Genomic DNA, 23,279 nt, shown 5'->3' on the forward strand with positions numbered 1-23,279 from the left:
TTTCTGGGGAATATGTGTGACCTGGAAAATGCTTACAATAGATAATGAAAAGAAGCAGAATATTAAACGGTATATACAGTTTATCAGCAATTAAAATATATACATTTAAAATAATAGTAATATTAATAATAGCAGCTACGAGGTACTATGAGTCAGGCAGTGTCCTAGCCCATTATTCACTCAACTCTCTCCAAGCCTTCTAAAGTGGGTACTATCATTATCCCCATTTTTCAGAAAAGTACATGGAAGCACAGGGGCTTGGGCAGCATGTCCAGGGCCACACACAGGGGTGGGGGTGGTGAAGCCAGAGTGTGAACAGAGCTGGTCCGGCTCTTAGGCACTCTGCAGCCCCATGACAAAAATGCTCGTAGTGGTCGTCCCCAAGTGCTGGGGCTGAAGGACATACAATTTTCTTCTTTATATTTTCTAAATTTTCTATAGAGGTACATTTTTCTTTTGTGAAAATTATGCCTTATTAAAAAATAATATATAAATACATTAAAAATACTTCCAAAGTACAAAGGGTATTAAATAACTTAGGAGCCAGATGGATGGGAGGTGGTGAATCAGATCCAATTTGATCCAGTACAGTGGGAAAGGATCAGGAAAGGCCAGAAGACTAGGCTCAGCGGGAAAGATAACCTGTTAGATTCTGAATACATCTCGTTTCACTAGGCATTGTGGAACATCCATGTAGAGACAACCAGCAGGACACGGGACACAGAAGTGTGGTGAGGGGTGCAGGGGCCAAGGGCAGGTTGCCCCAAGATGGCCATTTTGACATGAAGATTATTGTGAGCTGAAGGCAACAGAGACCCTGTGAGCTCAAGAGAAACTTTTGCCCCTCCCTTTAACTATACAAAAGAATCTAAATTGGGGATCTTTCCCAGAATATGGGTTATTAGCAGAGATAAACTTTATCTGAGTGGCCCATCTGCATGGCAGGACAAACGTCTGATTACCAACATCTACTTTTTTTTTATCACTCTGGGAAACGCATTCCTTTCTTCTGAAGTCCCAGGCTCCTGCTCCCTTCTCCTTAGTTCAGAATGACATATGTATTTATTCTGGCTGTCTGTGTAGATTCCCTGTACATATACTCTCTGTCCGCCTGCCCCCGATCCCTTTCTTTGCGTAACAACAACCCATCTTTTCCTTTGGAGAAGTACCCTACCTGTTCTCTGTAGTGCTGGTAAGATTGGCAATCAAAGTGCCTGGCTATCCAAGAAGTGGGCACATCTATCAAGCTAAAGGAGAACTTTTCTTGAGGTCAAAATCTGTACTTCTGTTGCAGGTAATTCACGATTCCTAGTAAGCCTCCAGTGCCCCCAGCCATTTAGTGAATGGCCTTCGCTGCTTGGGAAGCCATTGCTCGGTTTTGAGTCTGAAATTCCATTTTCTTGAGTCCATAATGAGATAAGAGTCTTAAAATCTGGCTCTTGTGGGGAGGAAAAAGGGTTTTTTAATTTCCAAGCTCTTTATAGATCAAGAGCACAAACTGAGGGTGAGAGGACAGACGTTCTAGAAGTTACAGTGTGGAGGTGACACACTAAGATTAAAGAGAAGTTCCCATAAAAGGCCTTCTAGGCTTGCTCAGGAGAAAGAGGAGGACAAGAACCAGATACAAGTGTTCTGGTCCACCTTTCTCTAAGGCCAGATCCCTTGCATGGGGCTTAGAAGCATCTAGACAGGCTTGGAGGACACTGGTGCCCCATTCTCTGAGCACAGCCGAGGGGCAAGCATGGGCCGCTCAGAGAAGACCCACGCTGGCCGGGTCGTGGCACCAGGTTGGCACCCAGGCTACACAAGTAGCCCCAAGAGAGGATGTGGTGGACGAGAGGAGTTCTCCCTTCCCCTTCACCAGTGTGCCATGTGAGTGACTTGGAAGTGCACACCTGTCCCAGTGCCGTGCAGAGCAGACGAGGAAAGGTCAGGAGACAAGTTGTGAGAACTGCGGCACACGAGGACCTCATGACTACAAACACTAGCACTTTCCATGATTTTGCTCAGAAAACGAAATCAGGCCAGCCCCATCTTGGTGGGCCCCACCAGAATCCATAATGCCTAGGGACAAGTCTAGGGCAGCCAAATGGCAGCGGAGACCAGCAAAGGGGAGGGAACACATCTGAACCACAAAGCTCATCTGCTGCCCCCTTCTCCTGCCCAGATGATACTCTGTGTGTGTGTGTGTGTGTGGCGGGGGGGAACGGAAGGAGAAGAGGGAGGGAAGAAAACTCTAAAATACTGCATATTTGTGCAAAACTGTGTATGAACCAGAAGGGAGGGAAGCCCCCCAGGACTGGGGGAGGATGAAAGTCTGAGCAAGGTGACACTGCATGAAACACAAAGTTGTGTGGTTTCGCACCCAAGGAGCAGCAGGCAAAATGTGATGCTGCTAAGGGGCCAAACGAGGAACCCGACTACTATACAGGGGGACACAGAAGAATGAAAAATGTGTGGGACCAAATCACTCTGCACACGATGCCCCAGAGAGGCTGCCTGTGAACTCCTGGCATCTGGAGAAGCTCTGGTCTCCAGTCTGAGAAAGCCTGGTTGTTCAGCACTCCCTTTTGCAGAGTGAGCTTCCTGGTAGCCTCTCCAAGAGAGTCACAGCGTCATCCCAGGATGACAAGGATGTGAGATGGGAAAGGTGGCAGGGCAAGGCCCTTGAGGACCAGCAGCTGGACAGAGGAGGAGCAGCTAAGAGCATGGCCCTGGGTGCAGGGCCACACAAACTAGAAGGGAAGTGGAGTTAAGAGGGAGGTCATGACTAGTGTCAGACAATGTTCAGAACTCAAGCAACATTAAAAACTGAGAAAGAGACACTAGTTTCGGCAAGAAGAAAGTTACTCATGACCTTGGCAAGAAGTGTTTCAGTAGGGATGGAAGTCGGGCTGCAGTGGGCTGAAGAGAGAGAGAGAACTGAAGAAGTAGGGATACTGACTATGGTTTCTAAGGGGGAGAATAGGACAGGAGCCTTAGGGGGGATCTGAGTAGTAGGGGGCTTTGTGGGCTTGGGTTTTGTGGGTTTTTTCCCATTGATTTTGTTTTTTAAAGGATGGGGGAAGACACGGTATGTGTTTGTACGTATGGAAAAATGGAGTGAGTCTCCTGAGAACGGGGGCAAGATGGGAAGCAAAGTGGTGTCAGAGTAGGGACCGGTCTTAGAGAAAAGGGGAAGGCATGGCTCTAGAGACGGGCCCAGACAGAAACAGACCTCATATCCAAAGCTTCTCAGGACACAGGTGCACCTTTCTAGTGAAACCTTTTCTTTTTCCCTCAGGCAGAACTAGATGTTCATGAAAGTATAAGCAGAGAATGAAGAAATATTTTGACAAATTATAGCTATGCATCAATGCCTGAGAGGGAAGATTGGTTAAGAGACCATGCAGGGCAAGGAAAGAATTCTTGGAGCCAGGAAACCATAATCCAACAGTTCAAATGTAGAATAAGTTGAAGACTTATCAAGACTTAAGTTAAAAAACTCAACTTGCCATTGCCTAGTCAATTGGCAGATGCGGTAAAGTATGAACGCCTAAATAAATGCTTAGCCCAACAGCCTTGGAGCAGAGGCTCTTTACATTTTTGGTTGTTATTTTGCCTAAGTAATACATTGCCAGGATCCAAAACTCAGAACACAAGGTCCAGGCTGTCTCCACCCCAACCCAGGTCTCCACAGGGATGCCCCAAGATCTCTCAAGTTCAGTGTGACTAAAGGGAGCTCCTCATGTAGAGGCATCTCACTCCAGTCAGGTGGTGAGAGCAGACTTTAGCCAGACTGCCTGGGTTCAAATTCTAGCTCAGCACGTACTAACTTTGTGACCTCAGGCAAGTTACTGTACTTTGCTTTCAGTTTCCTCATCTGGAAAATGAAGATGATAAAGGTAATCTCGTAAGATTGTTGGGAGGATCAGGCGGGGTTTGCAGACTGTAAAAGTACTAGCTTTTATTATTATCCTCCATCTAAATATCGTTTTTCATCTGTTCCCCGTCAAATGGATTCAGTAGGATTACATTAGAAATAGGCAATAATACCCATTCAGTGGCTCAATCCAGAAAGCAGCTTTTCATTGTCCACTTTTGCTCACATTTAATCTCTCACCAAAGCCTAATGTATACACCTTTCAATCTGCTAACATGCTCTCCATTCTTATAGCCACCTGCTCTTTAGATCACTGCCAACTCAGGATGGGATCACTGTGACATTCAGGCTGAAACCAGAGTAATCATTCTAAAATAAAGTGGTCCTTTCTCTTCTCTTCCATAGTCTCCACGATTCTGAAAATAAACCCTTTGACATGGCCTCTAAGATGAAGACCCTTGGTTATGGGTCTGCTTTCGATCTGCACATTAAACCCCTTATGCCCAAAACTAAATTCACCCATTCCCCAAGCTTACTGACTTCATGGATCTCCCTCCCTGGTGAATGGTGCCACCTACAGGCCACTCATTCACTCAGGCCAGACGGCTCTCTGACCAGCATACCCAGCCAAGTGCGCTAATTTTAAATGCCAGAGCTCCTTAGATGCTTCTCCCCACTTTAGCCATTGTTCCAGTTCTGGCCTTCATTTACATTATTTCAAATGTCTTCAAACTGGCCTTACATCCCCCTCCTTCCTCATCTGCTTTCTAAGAGGCTGCCAGAGTGATATATATGGCTCATTGGCACATCACTTCTTTGCTTAAGGACAAAATGCAAGCTATTTAACACGATTCTCTCCTGGAGTTGGCTTGGATGCCCTCCGTTCTCACCCAGTCCCTTCTCACATTCGAGGTCAATGCCTGCCTTTCAGAACCCAGTTTACACAGAACTTCCTCCAGGAAGCCTGGAGACATCCCTCTGCACCTCCAGACCAGGCTAGGCAACCCTTCTGGGTGCCCACGCAGCACCCTGTGCCTCTGCTTACACACAGCACCCTATGCCTCTGCTTATACACAGCACTGGGCAAGCAGCAGGCAGTCACTAAAGTCTGTGAAAGAAGAGTGGGGACAGAGGACAAACAAGGAAACGTAACACACTGCAGTCCCACAGCGGAGACCAGGATACAGCTCTCTTTCCCAGACTTCCAAAATGACACCACATATTTACTACCCACTACCAAGTTGCTTTGGTAACAAATATTTCATAACAGCATTATGGGGGAGATTAAAAATATTTAAATAGTTTCTGGCACATAGTGACAGTCAATGATTTCACTTGACCAGTAATTACTGCGTGCCAACTCTGTGCCAGGCAAGAGTTTGGGCCCTGAGAATACACTGTATTTTCATCAACTCTAAGACACCGTCATTTTAAACCCTCACTATCTTTTGTAGGTATAATTAAGAAAAAACCAAATGCTATTAGGTCACAACTGTCAATTATAAGACACATCCAGATTTTTAGAGTGCTAAACTGTGGGAAAGATCATCTTAGATTCAATGACAAAAGTAGTGATAAACAAAAGAGACAAAGTATCTGTTCTCAGGTCCCTTCTATTGTAGTGAGGGGAGTGGTAATGAATATATATCGTCAGGAGGTGTTAGGTGCTATAATGAAAAATAAAGCCAGCTGAAGGGATACAAATGAAGAGGCATTCTGGGGTAGCCAAGAAAGTCCTGCTGGGGAACTAATATGAGCAGAGACTTGAATGAAGAGAATAGTTATGAGTAAACCACGTTCCAAGCAGAGGGAGCATCAAATACAAAACACTTAAGAGGGAAATGTGCCTGGTGAGTTCAAGGACAGGCAAGTCAAGTGTAGCTGGCACAGTCCCAGACCCTGGGCAGCCAACTTCCTCAAGCCCAGTGTATTTTCTAGGTGAAGGTAAGTATGCCTGATCTACTTAGGGTGTATAAAGGGGAGATGGGTTGAGGCTAAGAAAAGTGGTGTAACTCAGTGATCAGTAAGTTGGGTGTACAGTCAGGTGGCCTAGATTTGAATCACAATTCTACCACTTACAAGCTGTGTAACCTTGGACAAATTATCTAACTGCTCTGATCGTTAAGTTTCCTCAGCTGTAAAATGCGGAAACAAATAGCAACTGCTTTGCAAATTGATTATGAAGTTTAAACGAAACAGTCCTTGTAAATCAGAATACATATGATCATTATCATCACCATCATCTACTCCAAAGTCATCTTAAATATTACATCAAGGTAAGGAACAAATAAACTTATTTGAGCTTTAAAATGTTTAAGACCAGGGCGCCTGGGTGGCTCAGTCGGCTGAACGTCCGACTTCAGCTCAGGTCATGACCTCACGGTTCATGGGTTCGAGCCCCGCATTGGGCTCTGTTCTGACAGCTCAGAGCCTGGAGCCTGTTTCAGATTCTGTGTCTCCCTCTCTTTCTGCCCCTGCCCCACTTGTGCTCTCTCTGGCTCTAAAATAAATAAACATTAAAAAAATTAAAAAAAACAAAATAAAATGTTTAAGACCCTGATTCCAGATTACCAACTGGTAGGATGGCAGCCACATTGTTGAGAAAATAATTTTTTTTAAGGTTTTGAATTTGCCTTCTCCAAATTTATTTATTTATTTATTTATTTGAGAGGAAGCGCATGCACAGGCAGGGATAGGCAGAGAGAGAAAAAGAGAGGGTGGGGGAGAATCTTAAGCAGGCTATCATGACCATGAGATCATGACCTGAGCCAAAATCAAGAGTTGGATGCTTAGCAGACTGAGCCATCCAGGCACCCCCAAAGTTATTTTTTAAAATTGAAAGCTATCTTCCTATGTAGACAGATTGTTTTTGCAGTATAATTTGATGAAATTAAGTCTCCTCTATTCAATCAGTTAGAAGATACATGAAATAAAAAGTACTGCTAAAGGAATTTTATAGCTGCTATAGCTTTCTGATTAAATGACATTGCTATGTATATTACGTTAATACCAAGTCAATTTCTTAAATACATATAAAGTCTGCAAATAAGCTCAGAGGTTTCTCCATGGCTAGAAAGACCCTGTGTTGCTAAAACAGGAGGCATATCTGGCTTTTTGTTTCCTCGATCACATGTTTCGTAGCTTTTCTCATTCGGTCATGAGGTACCACACAATGAGTCAGGCCTGTATGTAATGACTTGAGATCTCAGGCCATAGCAAGTGGTGTGAGTTAACAGACTTTGGTATTCCCAAGAGGCTCTCACCTTCCAAATACTCCCTGAGTAATGAGCCACATTCTCAGAAAGCATCTGACTTTATGATGGAGCTATGCTTACATGAAGTGCTTAAAACTTTTTTGGTTGTTGGTATTTAATGCCATAATGGATGGAACTAAGGTAGAAGGAAGAATTCACCAAAATTGTATTTAGCACATACTAACCTCAGGAATTGTGTTTGGCTTTGGAGATTCATTACTGACCTAGACACAGTTCTTGTCCTCAAGTATGATAGCTTAATACCACATATTTAGCCTTGATGCAACTCACCTCACAACTTCTGAGAAAAAAATGCACCACATTTCCCTCTCCTTTCTTCTTTCCTAAGAGATGTTGAAAAAGGGGCAGCAGTATACAGACAGGCTTTTGAGACATATTAAATCCTGACTCAGTTACTTCTAGCACTGGGTGACAGGACAAGGGGAGCTAGAACAAGTGATCTGAGTCCCAGGCATCCTCATCTGTAAGATGGATAAAATCCCAGGAATATTAAATGAGAGAACATGCACACAGCTGCTGCATGGTAGAGGGGAGCCATTACAATCAGCATCATTAGACCTGATGTTGGAACTTTACAGTTAGCAAGTTTTTTCATCCCCTGTCAATTATTAAACCTTTGGTATGAACAAGGAGAATTTAAAATGTTATACCCAAAGCCCACTGTAGTGCTCACAGTGCACTTTAAGCCCACTTTATGCTCAACAACCTTGTACAATGACCTGTCGATTCAATTCCTAGACGTGGATCAGGCATTCCAAAGTCTGGCCGTGGTTAAGCTGGACAGACTGAACTACTTCTCACAGCCTCTCTAGTTAGGTGACTATACCTAAGTATCAGTGGGTGGGGGTGGAAGGGTCCCATTTTGGTTCAGGTAACAACCCTCACCCTAGTGCTGGGCCACAACCAATTCTAACCAATTCTATACAGGAAAGCGATATTTTCCACAAAGCCCAGGGAAATACAGACGTGGAACCGTGCCATGGCGAGTGATGAGAGAGGCACAGCTGCTTCAGTGGAACCAGTCCGGGTGGTGGGGGGGGGGGTGAGGGGGTAATTGCAACTGTTGCACACATCATCCCTTCTCTGCCTTTCATTTGAGCAACTGTCAGAGTCATACAAATGGAAAGATCCCTGAAAAATCACTTACTTGGGTGAATGCCCTATAAACCTTTTTGCAAAATTTAGTGTCTGTGTGTGTGTGTATGTGTGCATTTCTCCGTCGAGTTCTCAGTAGATTTTTAAAGGAGTCCATGCCTGAAAAAGAGGGAGAGAAAGAGGGAGGGGAGAGAGGGGGACGGGGGGGAGAGAGAGGGAGGGAGGGAGGGAGGGAGGGAGAGAGAGGGAGAGAGAGAGAGAGAGAGAGAGAGGGAGAGAGAGAGAAAGAGAGAGATTCGCTGATATATAGTCTAACTTCCTCCACACTTAACAGTTGGAGAAACCGAGGCCCAGCCAGGTAAAAGCAGATGTCTCAAGTCAAACAACAGGGGCACGAGAGCCATTCCAATTCCAGCCTCACATCCATAGCCCTGGCCGTGTCTGATACCTCCCCTCATCTCTGCAGGCCTTGAAAGATGTCCAGGACACGAGGGCTATCGTCCGAGCTCTGGAGATGTCGCAGGCGGTCCGGTTCCTTAGCACCAAGGAGACTCAGGCCAAGAGCTCAGCGGGGCTCCGGTGCCGCGAAGATTCCCCACCCTGGTTCAGGCACCGGAATTTCCGTTGCCTTCGTGACTCCAAGGCGAGCACCAAGCGCAGGGAGACCCCGGGAAGTGAGGCTGCTGGGCGACAGCGAAGAACAGCGCCTACTCACTCACCTGACAGAGAGGAGGAAGCGGGCACGCCCCAAACGCGGTCCCCAGCGAATCCTCCTAGGACCGAGGAATCAGAGAAGAGAATAACAGGAAATGACGTAAGATGCACGTGCTTCCGAGAGGGGCGGGTGCGAGGTGTTTGAGAGGCTAGGCCGCCGCCTCGCGCTTGCGCAGCCACCGCCTACCGCGCTGCCGAGTCACTAGGCTAGGTGGAGCATGAACTGGAGGCGGGGCGTGTGCCTGAGTGACGCAGGCGCAGTGCGACCCCGGAGGCGCGGGCTGCCCCCTCCGCGGGTTTGGATCCGGGTCAGTCAGGCGCAGCGATCGGGGAGAGACGATCTGAACCGACAGGAGTGGATCCCCGAGTGCCCCAGCTGCGAGGAGGTGAGTACCTGGAGGTGATCGGGAGGGGCCGCGGCACCCCGTTTCGCCCTGGCCGCCCGGCCTGGCCGCTGGCGGCTTCCTCTGGGCCCGCCCGCCTGTCGTCGCGTCGTCCCCCGGCGCTGACTGCCTGGGCCCGGCCGGGCCTGGGCCTCTCCGCGCCCCCTTGGCCGCCGCGGCCTGGCCCGGCTCGAGCTCCGCTGTCTCTCCCCTTCCCGCGCCCCCGTGGACCCCGTAGCGTCCCGCCCCTCCGCTCGCTCCCGTCCGGCTGTAGCTTCCCCTTTTCGCCTTCCTTGGCCGCCCTTTGCCCCTTCCCGCCCTTTCTTGCTTGTTTCCGAGACCCAGCCTCGTTGGCTGCCTCTTCGGCTCAGCTCCCGCCTCCTCCTGCATCCCTTGCGCCTCGGCGCCACTCCAGCCTCCCATCCTGGCTCGGGGAGTATCCAGCAGGGGCACCTTTCCAGCTGGAGATCCCGAGCGGACGTAGCTTGGGCCTTCGCTCCCCACTTCCCGAGCCTCCCCTCCACCCCAGTTCTGACCTTTCCCCAGATCGCGTTTAATCGCGACCGACCCAGTTTCGGGGCGTGGGGGAGGGAGACAAAATTAACCTCGTGCTTTGACTCTAGCACCAAGAGTGTAGGGGGTGAGAGAGTGGGTAGAGAGAGATGTGTGTTTTGATCTGGGGGCCAATTGTTTCTACCAAGACTTGTTTGCGTCTTAGGGAGTTGCTGTACAGGGTTTTATTTCCCGCACTCCACGCTTACCCGGAGGCTGGGAAAGTTTCTAAATCTTTAACATTGTGATGACACGCTTACGCGGGGATCCTTTATTGATCGATCTCCGGTCTTTTCAGGGTCCTGGATGTTTGGACCTAGGCTTGAGTTCAAAGAGGTCTTGGTTAAAACTACAAGATGTAAATAAGATTGTGACACATGCTATTCGTTGAAAGTCAGAGAAAACCAGGAATTTGCCCTTTTGATGGAGGAACTTAGAAAATTTTTATTTGTCATTTTTGAAGGGTTTGGGAAAATCCGAGTCAAAGTTAAATTGCCCCTTGTGATTTAACTTAAAACAATACAAAGTAACTTCTAATAGGTCTTTGATCTCTTTGGGGATTGTTCCGTTTTCAAGAAGTCAGCGCAGTGAAAACGGCAAGAATGTCTTCACAAATTTAATATTAATGAAAAAAGGCCAAACCAATTATAAGTGTCCCGGCGTTAGTTTTGAGTGAATGGGAAGCTAGGAATACAGAGGAGCATTATGAGCCTTTTGTAATTACAAACATGCTCTGATTTAGCTCTTAAGATCATGTCTAAGACTCACTTTTGCTCTGGTTAATATAACTTAGGGAAAAGATGCCTAGTCAGAATATTGGAAATAGCTTAGAGCTTCATTCCTAAAATTTTAGTCTATAGCCAATTTTTTTTTCTTTTTTTTTTTTTTTCAACGTTTTATTTATTTTTGGGACAGAGAGAGACAGAGCATGAACGGGGGAGGGGCAGAGAGAGAGGGAGACACAGAACTGGAAACAGGCTCCAGGCTCTGAGCCATCAGCCCAGAGCCCGACGCGGGGCTCGAACTCACGGACCGTGAGATCGTGACCTGGCTGAAATCGGACACTTAACCGACTGCGCCACCCAGGCGCCCCAATCTATAGCCAATTTTTATTTTGATTTTCAAATAATCTTTTAGTGTGTCGACAAGAATGTTAACTAAGTTTGTATTAACATCTAGAGGTCACCTGCAGTGCAATTAAGTTAGCACTATATAATTAAAAATTACATATCTGGGTGCAGAGCTTTTTAGCACAATGTTAGGGCAGGAATGAGAGTCCAGTCCTTACAGGAACGGCGTTCACAGCCCTGTTATGTGTCAGGTTATCCTTCTGTTTTAACATCTAGTCTGGTGTTAAAGCACATGGTGGGAATTCTGTAAATATTTGTGGACAGAATACATTTCTGCCTGTGGAATTCAGCAGTGTATATTTAGATGTGATGTGTACTGATTTCCAGAGAGTCCTAGAAGAGGTTTTGTGTGGGGTCTTAGGAGATGGGGAGACTGTCTCAGATTGTTTGATTCTGTCAGGGCCAATAGTCTGAGCATTGACTGACTGGTCATAAAATAATTGAGGAAAACTATAAGCCAAACTTTAATTTAGTTCTGCCAGCAGGAAGAATTTGTTTACAATCTACAGTAGCACTCTTTTAGGTTCTGTGGAGCTTCAAAAATATTGGGATCTGTGATCTTTGCTCACCTCCCTCCCCAGATGTGTAGGATATTATTGCGTATTTGGGGGAGGATCCTGCTCTAAATCCAAAAGAATTAGAAACCAGTGAAATAGGGAATTGATAATGTTTCCTCAAGTTCATATACTGATTAAATAAATCAGCCAAATATGTGGGGAGTGTGTTTAAATTTTTTGACTTAGGAAGTTACAGTAAAAGCTAGCTGAATTCTTTGGAGACTTTTCAATGTACGCCAGAAAGATCTGCCTAAAATACTTTCTTCTACATGTAAGTAAATAAAAAAGTGAAATGAAAGGAATAGTCTTAATTTCTTGCTTCTTTATTCTACCACTGGCACTACATGATTACATTATATCAAACATATTATGACACCCTGACCTTTGGAATATTAGAGGTCTCACAATAACCTCAAACTCACTCTTGAGAAATGAGCAGATAAGGAATCAGAGAAGTTACAAGGGTCCACAGAGAGGCACTGCTCCTTCTGAGAGTGCCGTAGGGAGGTTGGGGGGTGGGGGGAGGTTTGATGGGGTTAGCAGGTTAGAAATAAGGGAGAGGTAAAGTTAATCCTTTAATTCACAAATCCGCCATCTTTTTTTTGTTTTACCTTTTTTTTCTTTTTGATTCTTTGTGGTATGTTCATAGATACTAATTTGTTTATTTTTTCAGATTTGATATTAGCTAATTTATTGTCTTGAGTGAAAAAGTCAGGAAACTAGATTTCGAAGGATTTATTAACAGACTTCTCTGTTGTGTCTCTTATTGCTTTGGTTGGGCCCTGTTCCCCTTTTCTTTCTTTAAATATAAAAATCAAGGTGGAAGAATGGGGAATTCTCGCTAATCAAACTGGTTGATTAAGTGGAGGTCATTTAATGGTGCCTCTACAGAAAAATAATTTATATACATATATATGTGTGTGTGTATGTGTATATATGTGTGTATATATATAGATCAGAAAAATAACTTATACATATAAATATATTTATATGTATACATGCATATACATATAAATTTATACATATTAATTATTTTTTATTATAATTATATATATAAATTATTATTTTTATTATATATATTTATTTCCCACCTTTATATTTTGGCTAACTTTGTTCTATCTATCTTTTTGAGTTGCAAGCATAGTTCATTTATTTTCTCTTTCTTGTGTAATAATTAAAATGCTTCAAAGCTAATAAAAATGAAGGGATCAGCCTTATTGGTAGAGTCTGGAATAATCAGTAATCATTGAAACATATTTGTAATGCTGCTTTCACAATGGTAACATCTTGATATCTGAATATGGATACTTAAATGAATGTGAATATTGATGTCTGGGTCAGTATTGCTTTAGAGAAATGCTATTGTGTGTCATGAAGTTACACTTAACAGGATATACTTAGGGTTGGACTACACAAATACTCAGTATCATCTTAAAGAATCGGAAGTGCTATATAGGTTGAGGTTTTCACTTTTACCGTATTTCTGATGCAAAGGACATTTTGTTTGTGGGTTTCTAGACCTCTACAACCAGATTTTTTACTTTCCTGTTAAAAAGTGTACTTAAACAGATTTCAGGTGATGTAGTTTCCAAAACTGTGTAATAGAATATTGGCATCAAGTATTTTTGGACAGTTTAAATTCTATGATAATAATTGAGTAAGATACAGAATTGTTGAATCGCTGTGTTGTACACCTGAAACTGTTAATATAACGTGTCAACTACAATAAAAAAAATCTGTTCTAATAAATATATGTTTCTGTATCATTTCATTTTTCTTTTCTTAACAAATAAAACCTACGGTGCCCTGTTGTCTACACTGAAACTTTTCCTTTTAGAAATAGAAATTTGCTTCCCCCCCCCCCCCCCAACAAGCAGTAATAGTATCAGGAATATAGACTTTAACAAAAGGTATACTTTTGAACCTGCCTGTTTTCATCTTGCTCATTTTATTTTTATTTTATTTTTTAGTATTAACAGCAACATCCATAGTAGCGTAAAAACTTTCACAATGAAATCTGAAGCCAAGGATGGAGAGGAGGAGAGTCTACAGACTGCTTTCAAGAAATTAAGAGTGGATGCCTCAGGGTAATTGAATATGTAATATATTATTTGGGGATTGTTTACTAGATTTAAATAGCCTTTTCCTCTGAAGAAGATCTTGTTTTCTTCTGAAATTTCTCATTATTCATAGAAGATAAAAACATTAATGGTGTGACATTCTACCAAATTAATTTTGCACAACATTATTTTATTTATACAAGAAACTCTTTTTTTTTTTTTTTTTTTTTAAAGAAACTCTTAATGTTAAATTTTGAAAAAATAGCAGCTCATTTGTACTCCAAGTTGGGTGTTTTGGTTTCCCTTAGCTTTGAGGAGGGTTCCCCACCTCTGTCTTTCATCAAAATTATCAAGCAGTGTCCCATCGGGAATTTCCTCATACGTCTCTAGGGAATCACCATAATTTTTTCCTAAAAGTGAATTGGCTCGATAGAAATCTGCAGACATTCTTGATTTCATGGGCTCTGATTGCTGAGCCTATCACTATGGAAACCTCTATTCATTAGGGTTCTGTCACTGAGATCAATAATCTCGGACCCTTTGGCCAAACTAATTAGAGCACCTGCAGACCAGCTGCTGTCTGAATGTTAATATTTCACTCTTTGCAAAATGTTCTGTGCCGGACTCTTTTCATCCCCATTCTTCACCCCAGGCCAGAAAAAAAATCTCAAATCTTTGATAGATAAGGAATATTTCTTTTCACAATGGAAAATAAACACTGGAAGCTGAGAGTAGAACACTTCCCAACAAGTAATAATCACTGAGATTTATCACTCACCTACTGTGCCCTAGACACTGGTTTAAGCATCTGTACACATTACTTAATCCTCACTACTGACTTAGAAGATGGGTTCTGCTCTTATTCCAGGTTACTGATGAGCTATAGATGATAGGTCACTTGCCAAAGGTCACTTTGGTGAGAAGTGGTAGAGTCAGGATTTGAACCCAGACAGTTTGTCTCCAGAACCAGTGCTTTTAACCCTTCCTTTATATGCTGCTTTGAAGACAACATGAAGAGTTGTATACAGTACTTGGCACACAGTAAAAATGAAATGGTTGTTGTTCGAGCTGTTTGCTTACTGCTAATACTATTTGTTTTGGGTTTGGCCTGCCAAGTGAGAAGATTTGTGCTAATGGATTTGCACAAGAACTGCTAAAGGTGCTCACATTTGCTTCCCTGACACTTTAAATAAATCTCTTTCTCCACCCAGTAGCTTTTCCAATATGGTCATCTGCCATTAAAATTGAACAGTACCTTTTAAGTCATTTTGGGAAACAAAAAGCAGAGAAACATGGAGTTCCAGATTATGGTCACGTTCCTTTGTGATATCTGGTATAGGAATAATGCTGGTAATGTACACACACACATATACTTATAAATCCCTTAATGTATCAATTCATATGAGTTACTCTTCATACACAGATTTCTTTCCTGGTGTTTTAGGAAGTTTGAACATAAAATTAAGCTATCTCACTACCCTTAAAAATTACCTGGGACATGGAACATTTAAAAAAAAAAAACAACAAAAACCTTTGAAGATATCTCTCTTCAAGCCTGTGGTCAAATTATTATATCTTTGTAGTGTGTGATCTGCCTGGAGTAAAATTACAGAAAGGGAAGGAGCGATGGAGAACATTTGAGAAAATCAAATAAGAGTAGAAGGGGTGAGTCATTACCATGACTAAGCAGAATAGGACTTGTGTAATGTATCATATGTTTCTAGTTGTTTCATATTGTTGCTGATTTACAAATGGGACATCTGAGGTCCTGACTCATAAACTAACCAAGCCTTGCCAGGAATTTAGCACTATCCTGTTCAACAGGTTTTGATTCCCAATGGTATTTGTTTTATCAGGACAAATTTCTATATATATATTATAAAACAACATAATCTTTTTTATCTGATTATAAAATAATGCATTCTATTATAAAAATTCACAAAAACAAAAAGGAAGTAAAAATCAGTTTATATTAATGTTGTTAACATCTAGACCATCAGTATGTAATATCATACAGTATATTTACATAGTTGAGATCATAATACACGTATAGTTGTTTATCTACGCTATTTTCTCTTAATGTTATTAGCGTTCTCCTGTCATTAGAAGTTCTTTGTACACCTAATTTTTTAAAATTCCTAATATTCCATTGAATAGATGTGTCATCACTTATACAATGTAGTATTTTCTATTTTCTACTGGGAATTTAAGTTATTCCTAGTTACTTTTTATTTTAGATTATTTCAGTGAACATCTTTTTACTTTAGTAGATTAATATTTCCTTCTAAAGGATTTTTATTACTACCATAGCATGTGTAGCAGGAGCCCAGTGTGTGTGTGTGTGTGTGTGTGTGTGTGTGTGTGTGTGTGCATTGAAAAGGTCTGGAAGGATTTATACCAAATATTAATGTTTTTAATCTCTGGGTTGTGAGATTATAGGTATTATTTTCTTTCAAATTTTTTCATCTTCTTTACTGGGAACCCATATTGTGTAGTTTTAAACTGCAAAGATTGAACTGTCAGTAATATTTCAAGTTTATTGGTTGTGAAAAATACTCATTTTTAAGTTAGTCCCCTGAAGGTTTTGCCCTCAGCTTAGTTTTCCTGGCTCTGATTGGCCTCTACCTACAATAAGTGGTCAGTGTCATGAGCATTCTCTGTGGACATAAGGCCTTATCTGCCCCAGATAAACAGCCTAAAAGTCTGTTTATATTCTGTTGCTAGTCATACTCAGGAATTACTATTTGGTTTGTGATTTTGCAACCGTGGGCTTTTAGGCATCCCCTAAATTTGGTTTTAGAGGAAAATTTGCTATAAAAGCAGCACTTTTTTGAGAAACCCAAATGAGAAGGAAGAAAGGTATTAATACAAGTTGTGTTTAAGTTGGTGACAGCAGTAAGTTCTCCTCCTTTTGGTTTTTTGTAAGCGGTAAACTTTGTTCTCTTCTTCAGGTCCATAGCATCTTTGTCTGTTGGAGAAGGCACAAATGCCAGAGCATCGGTCAGAACAGCAGCAGATGATGCCAAACTGAAAACCACATGTGCATCGAAAGACAGTTGGCATGGGTGAGAGCGTCTTACTGCAGATGGCGTTTGTCCCAAATCCTTTATTTTATTTTTTTTCTAAGTTTAATGTTTGTTTATTTTTGAGAGAGAGAGAGACAGAGACAGAGTGTGACCTGGGGAGGGGAAGAGAGACAGAGGGAGACCCAGAATCCGAAGCAGGCTCCAGGCTCCAGGCTCCAAACTGCACAGAGTCCAACACCGAGCTCAGACTCACCAACCACAAGATCATGACCTGAGCCAGTCAGATGCTTAACCGACTGGGCCATTCAGGCACCCCGATCCCAAATACTTTAAATTAGTATTGGACTTTCTTCCCTGAATATCCAGAAAAGAGTATGTTAGATACAGAACCCAAGACCCAGTGATTAGAGAAGAGCTGTTCTTAATGGAGAATTTGCTGAGACTTGCTATATGGCTTGGTCCATAGTCAGTTTTTTTAAATGTCCTATGTGTATTTGAGTAGAATGGGTCTTCTGTCATCATTCTTGGGTTTTCTTTATGTCCATTAAATCAAGCCTTTAAATGTATTTGAATCTTTTTCCAGTAATTTTTTTTCAATAGTTTTTTTTCAGTCTATCAGTAATTGAGACATATATGTTGAAATCTTCCCCATGGGAGTGAATTTGTCTATTTTCCCCTTAAATTCTGTATTTTTGCTTTATGTATCTTGAAGCTGTTTTGTTGGGTTTTTACAGTGTAGGTTCATACCAGCTTAGAATGTTTTCTTTCCTGATGAATTGAGATTTTTAATTATATAGTGACATTCTTAATTCCTCCTAATGGCTTTTGTTTAAAGTCTATTTTGTCTAGAATTAATATAGTTAATCCAGTCATATTTTGGTTGGTATTTCCCTGTTGCACCTTTTTTTAATCTTTTATTTTCAACCACTGTGTGTTTTAAAATTTTAGGTGTGTGTGTCTCATATACATATGGCTTATTTTGTTTTGTTTTATTCAATCTGATAATTTTTTTAACTGCTCAGTTCAGTGCATTTATTTATTTTGATTGTTGATAAATTTAGACTTGTTTCTGCAATTTTACTTTATGCTGTTTGTCCTGCTCTCTGTTTTTGTGTTTGTTTGTTAGTTTTTTACTCTTCCTATACCTTCCCTCTTCTCACCTTTTAAAAAATTGTTTGAAATGGGTGTGTTTTTTTCCCCCTCTACCACTTTTCCTTCTACTGGCTTACAAATTATATGCTGTGTTTCTATTCTTTTAGTAATTCACCTTGAAATTCCACCATACATGCTTAACAAAGACAAAAGTTATTACAGTGACCCTTGAACAGCATGGGGGTTGGGGCACCAATCTCTCTGCAGGTCAAAAATCCATGTATCACTTCTGACTCCCCCAGACTTTACTAATAGCCCACTGTCGACCCAAAGCCTTACAGATAACGTAAACAGTCAACTAACACATATTTTGGATGTTTTATATATTATATAGTGCATTCTTAAAGTAAGCTAGAGAAAACAAAATGTTACTAAGAAAATCATGAGGAATAAAAAATACATTTACAAGTACTGTAAAAAATCCATGTATAAGTGAGTCCATGGAATTCAAACCTGTCTTATTCAAGGGTCCAACTGTATTTTAATCCTCCTCCTTGTAATCTTTTCACTTTGACCTCCTGATGTCCATGTGTAGTTTCCCAATATTTTAGTTTTCTTGCTTCTTTTTAATCTCACAAATTAGGTTTTATTATTTAAATAAGCAGTGTTTGCTTAGTTTTATCTCATTTACAGTTTCTTTGCTCACCATTCTTGCAACTCAGACCTTCCATACAGGGTGCCTTTCTTTTGAAGTATTTCCTTCAGAAATTCCTTTAGCAAAGGTCTGTTAGTAAATAGGGCCTCTTATAGAACTACCCATAGAATAAATTTGAATGGTGTCCCCCTCACCCTTCTTCCCTGTTGTATAACATCAAGTTCAACATCAGTTCAATATCTGAAAAGATATTTTCAGATAAATATACCTTGCTTTGATTTATCTGAAAATATCTTTTTTTCATGCTTGTTCTTGAAAGACACACCTGATTTGCTGAAGCTGTAGTTCTGAGTTATTTTTTCTCAGCACTGGAAGATATTCATTGTTGATGTTGAAAAGTCTACTTTCAGTCTTACTGTTGTTCTTTCTGGAAATAATCTGTCTAGTCTCTGGCTGCTTTTAAAATGTTACAGTTTTGGAGAGTCTACAGTTTTGTTACAGTGTGTCTAGATGTGGATTGCTCTTTATTTGTCCTGTTTCAGGGTGCTGCCTGTATCTGTAGATCTCTTCTTTCATCAATTCAGAAAATTTCTCAGCCATTACCTCTTCAAAAATCACTTGTCTCCCATGCTTTGTATTCTTACCTTCAGAGACTCCAGACTTCTTGTTCTATCTTACGTCTCTCTCTCTTTTTTTAATTTTTTTTTATTTTTAACGTTTTTTATTTATTTTTGAGACAGAGAGAGACAGAGCATGAACGGGGGAGGGGCAGGGAGAGAGGGAGACACAAAATCGGAAGCAGGCTCCAGGCTCTGAGCCATCAGCCCAGAGCCTGACGCGGGGCTCGAACTCACGGACCGCGAGATCATGACCTGAGCTGAAGTCGGATGCCCAACCGACTGAGCCACCCAGGCGCCCCTCTCTCTCTTTTTTTTAATATATAATTTATTGTCAAGTTAGCTAACATACAGTGTATATACAGTGTACTCTTGGTTTTGGGGGTAGATTCCCATGATTCATCACTTACATACAACACCCAGTGCTCATCCCAAAAGTGCTCTCTTCAGTGCCTGTCACCCATTCCTCCCTCCTGTCCCCCCATCAACCCTCAGTTTGTTCTTTGTATTTAAGAGTCTCTTATGGTTTGCCTCCCTCTTTGTTTGTAACTATTTTTCCCCTCTCCCTTCCCCCATGGTCTTCTGTTAAGTTTCTCAAGTTCCACATATGAGTGAAAACATGATCTGTGTCTTTTCCTGACTGACTTCACTTAGCATAATACCCTCTAGTTCCATCCACGTTGTTGCAAATGGCAGGATTTCATTCTTTCTCATTGCCAACTTGTATTCCATTGTACATATAAACCACATCTTCTTTATCTGTTCATCAGTTGATGGACATTTGGGCTCTTTCCACGATTTGGCTATTGTTGAAAGTGCTGCTATAAACAAGGGGTACATGTGCCCGTATGAATCAGCACTCCTGTATCCTTTGGATAAATTCCTAGTAGTGCTGTTGCTGGGTTGTGCTATTATTAATTTTTTGAGGAACCTCCACACTGTTTTCTAGAGCGGCTGCACCAGTTTGCATTCCCACCAACAGTGCAAGAGGGTTCCGGTTTCTCCACATCCTCGCCAGCATCTATAGTTTCCTAAGTTGTTCATTTTAGTCACTCCGACCGGTGTGAAGTGGTCTCTCATTGTGGTTTTGATTTGTATTTCCCTGATGATGAGTGATGTTGAGCATCTTTTCATGTGTCTGTTGGCCATCTGGATATCTTCTTTGGAAAAGTGTCTTATGCCCATTTCTTCACTGGATTATTTGTTTTTTGGGTGTTGCGTTTGGTCAGTTCTTTATAGATTTTGGATACTAACCCTTTATCCGATATGTCATTTGTAAATATTTTCTCCCATTCTGTCGGTTGCCTTTTAGTTTTGTTGATTGTTTCCTTTGCAGTGCAGAAGCTTTATATTTTGATGAGGTCCCAGTAGTTCTCTCTCTTTTTTTTTTTAAGTTTATTTATTTATTTTGAGAGACGCAGAGATAGCGCAAGTGGGGGAGGGGCAGAGAGAGAGGGAGACAGAGAGAATCCCAAGCAGGCCCTGCATTGCCAACACAGAGCCTGATGTGGGTGGAGCTTGAACTCACAAATAGCGAGATCATGACCTGAACCTAAACCAAGAGTCGGATGCTTAAATGACTGAGCCACCCAGGCACCCCCTTACATATCTCTTTAACTTCTTTTACATTTTTCCAAGTCTTCAAGCCTCTACTACCTCTCATGTCAGGGGTAGGCAAACTTTTTTTGTAAAGCACCAGATAGTAAATATTTCAGGTTTTGGAGGCCAAGAGGTGAGATCTAAGGATACTACGTAGGTACTTATATAAGCGAGAAAATTCCTGCCCTGCCCCATTTGCCTGATGCACACTGTCCTGGCTGGTGGACATACTTTGTGTTCAGTTGCTTAGTGTCCGCGTGAAATGACTAGCCTGGCAATACCGGAGTCAGTTTTATCCTGTGCCCCAGTGGTACCCGGATTCCAGCATTCCCCTCTTTCCTCCAGAGAGCCCAGCACAAGCTAGACTGGAACTGAGATTCCACCTCTCAGGGCCCAGCAGTTACTGACAGCAGAGCCCCAGCATGTAGATGGCGGCCAGCGTGGGACCAGGCAGTGGTGTGACACATCTCCTGGCCGGGAAGGCAGGCACAGGGAGCAGAGGACAGGGTGGACTGTGTCCCTGCCCGGTCTCCGTGGCTCACAGTGTGAATCAGCTGGGGGCCAGATTTGACCCGCAGACCACAGTTGGTTCAGTCCTGTTACGAATAATTCAGATTTATCTTCCAGTTCGCTGTTTCTTTCCTTAGCTCTATGTATTCTGCTGCTTGGCCCATCCAGTTAGTTTAATTTCAAATACAGTTTTTTTATTTCTTAAAGTTCTTTTTGGTTCTGTTGTCAGTTTTGCTTGGCAGTTTTGAGTCTCTCTTCTTTTTTTTTTTTTTCCCTTTGCTCAGTTCTCTTATTTAAATATTTTATTAAAAGTTATATAGAATGTCTGATAATTCCCACTATCTGAAAACTTGAGGGAGTCTAAATCTGTTTGTCAGCTGTTACTAGTGATAGAAATGAATGCTGGGTCACCTGGGTGGCTCAGTTTGTTGAGTGTCAGATTCTTGATTTCCACTCAGGTCATGATCCCAGGGACATGAGCCCCGTGTCAGGCTCTATGCTGAGCATGGAGCCTGCTTGGGATCCTCTCTCCCTCTCTCTTTCTCTCTTAAAAGAAAAATAAAGGGGTGTCTGGGTGGCTCAGCCTGTTAAGCATTCGACTTTGGCCCAGGTCATGATCTCACGGTTTGTGAGTTCGAGCCCCGCGTCAGGCTCTATGCTGACCGCTCAGAGCCTGGAGCCTGTTTCAGATTCTGTGTCTCCCTCTCTCTCTGCGCCTCCCCTGCTCATGCTCTCTCTGTCTCAAAAATAAATAAAAACATTAAAAAAAAAATGAATCCTAAATCTGCTGCTCTGTTTGGTAGTCATGACACAGTGGCCTTTGCACCATCAGCCTCACACAGTGGTCCGGAAGCTGCTACGTTCACGGCATAGAGCACAACAGTTGGACTTTACAGCATTTAGTGGTTTGGTGCAGAGTGCTTTCCCAGACCCAGTGGCCAAAGGTTCCCAGGCCAAGGGTTGGGACAGGGCAGGTGTTCTGCACCCAGTGTTTGGCCCAAGAAATGCAATTAAAAACTACCCTTTACCTCTCCTATTTCTGTAGCTTGCTGATAGGGAGATGTTGAAGTTTTTGAGATGCCGACTTAGGCAGCTTGAAGATGGAGGTAAGCACGTCTCTTTGGGGGAAACTTATGACCCTAGACTCCAGAGGAGAGGAGGTAAATTTCCAGCTATTGCAAAGAATCTGTTTAGGGGAGCTGTGTATCCCAACATCTTGTGCATTGTTTTCCTCTTAGGTCTTCAAGGAAGTCTTCACGAGGAGCAGTGAGGACCCAGCGCCGTCGACGTTCTAAGTCTCCCGTCCTTCATCCTCCAAAGTTTATACATTGCAGTACAATAGCTTCTGCTTCCAGCAGCCAGCTCAAGCACAAAAGCCAGACTGACTCCCCTGATAGCAGCAGTGGGCTGGGAATTTCCACCCCTAAAGAGTTCAATGCAGGAGAATGCTCTACTTCTCTCGATACTAATCATACAGGGGCAGTTGCTGAGCCTTTGAGAACTTCGGTTCCCAGGCTCCCATCAGAGAGTAAGAAGGAAGACTCCTCTGATGCTACCCAAGTCTCCCAAGCAAGTCTCAAGGCCAATGATCTCTCTGACTTTCAATCCGTTTCCAAGCTAAACCAGGGCAAGCCATGTGCATGCTTAGGCAAGGAGTGCCAGTGTAAGAGATGGCAGGACATGGAAGTATATTCCTTTTCAGGCCTGCAGAGTGTCCCTCCCTTGGCCCCAGAACGAAGATCCATGCTTGAGGACTACTCTCAGTCGCTCCACACCAGAACTCTGTCTGGCTCCCCCCGCTCCTGTTCTGAGCAAGCTCGAGTCTATGTGGATGATGTGACCATTGAGGACTTGTCAGGCTACATGGAATATTACTTGTATATTCCCAAGAAAATGTCCCACATGGCAGAAATGATGTACACCTGATAGCAAGAAGCTCATTAATATGCTTTAAACCAATGAAGGGTTGTCAGAGAGATTTAGTTAATGGCAGACCTTGCGGCCACGTTGTGTGAGAAGACGTCTCCTTCTGCTCACTGTGCTTGCAATAAAAACTTTTCTTGGCATCTCAGTTCATCTTCATTCTTTAAACTTACTCCCTGCGTTCTTACATACGCACCAAGGCGAGCAGATCAAAGGAAAACCCCTCTCA

The 23,279-nt window shown here is 42.5% G+C and overlaps 2 protein-coding genes across 2 annotated transcripts in view; one reads left to right on the forward strand and one right to left on the reverse strand.

Annotated features, from left to right (window-relative positions):
* The window catches only part of GDAP1L1 (ganglioside induced differentiation associated protein 1 like 1), a 51,285-nt gene extending 42,231 nt beyond the window's left edge, over positions 1–9,054 (reverse strand). Inside the window, exon 1 of the mRNA XM_043602321.1 lies at positions 8,952–9,054. The gene's annotated coding sequence lies outside the window, so the exon portion shown is untranslated. The remainder of the gene's footprint in view (positions 1–8,951) is intronic.
* A 148-nt stretch (positions 9,055–9,202) lies between these two features.
* Positions 9,203–23,198, forward strand: OSER1 (oxidative stress responsive serine rich 1). The gene is made up of 4 exons (XM_043602323.1): positions 9,203–9,332; positions 13,539–13,655; positions 16,580–16,693; positions 22,366–23,198. The coding sequence occupies exons 2-4, from the start codon at positions 13,579–13,581 to the stop codon at positions 23,051–23,053; spliced, it is 879 nt and encodes a 292-aa protein (XP_043458258.1). The 5' UTR covers positions 9,203–9,332; positions 13,539–13,578; the 3' UTR covers positions 23,054–23,198.
* The last annotated feature ends 81 nt before the right edge of the window (positions 23,199–23,279 follow it).

The sequence above is a fragment of the Prionailurus bengalensis genome, chromosome A3 (genome assembly GCF_016509475.1).
Source record: "Prionailurus bengalensis isolate Pbe53 chromosome A3, Fcat_Pben_1.1_paternal_pri, whole genome shotgun sequence".
NCBI classification, from domain to species: domain Eukaryota; kingdom Metazoa; phylum Chordata; class Mammalia; order Carnivora; family Felidae; genus Prionailurus; species Prionailurus bengalensis.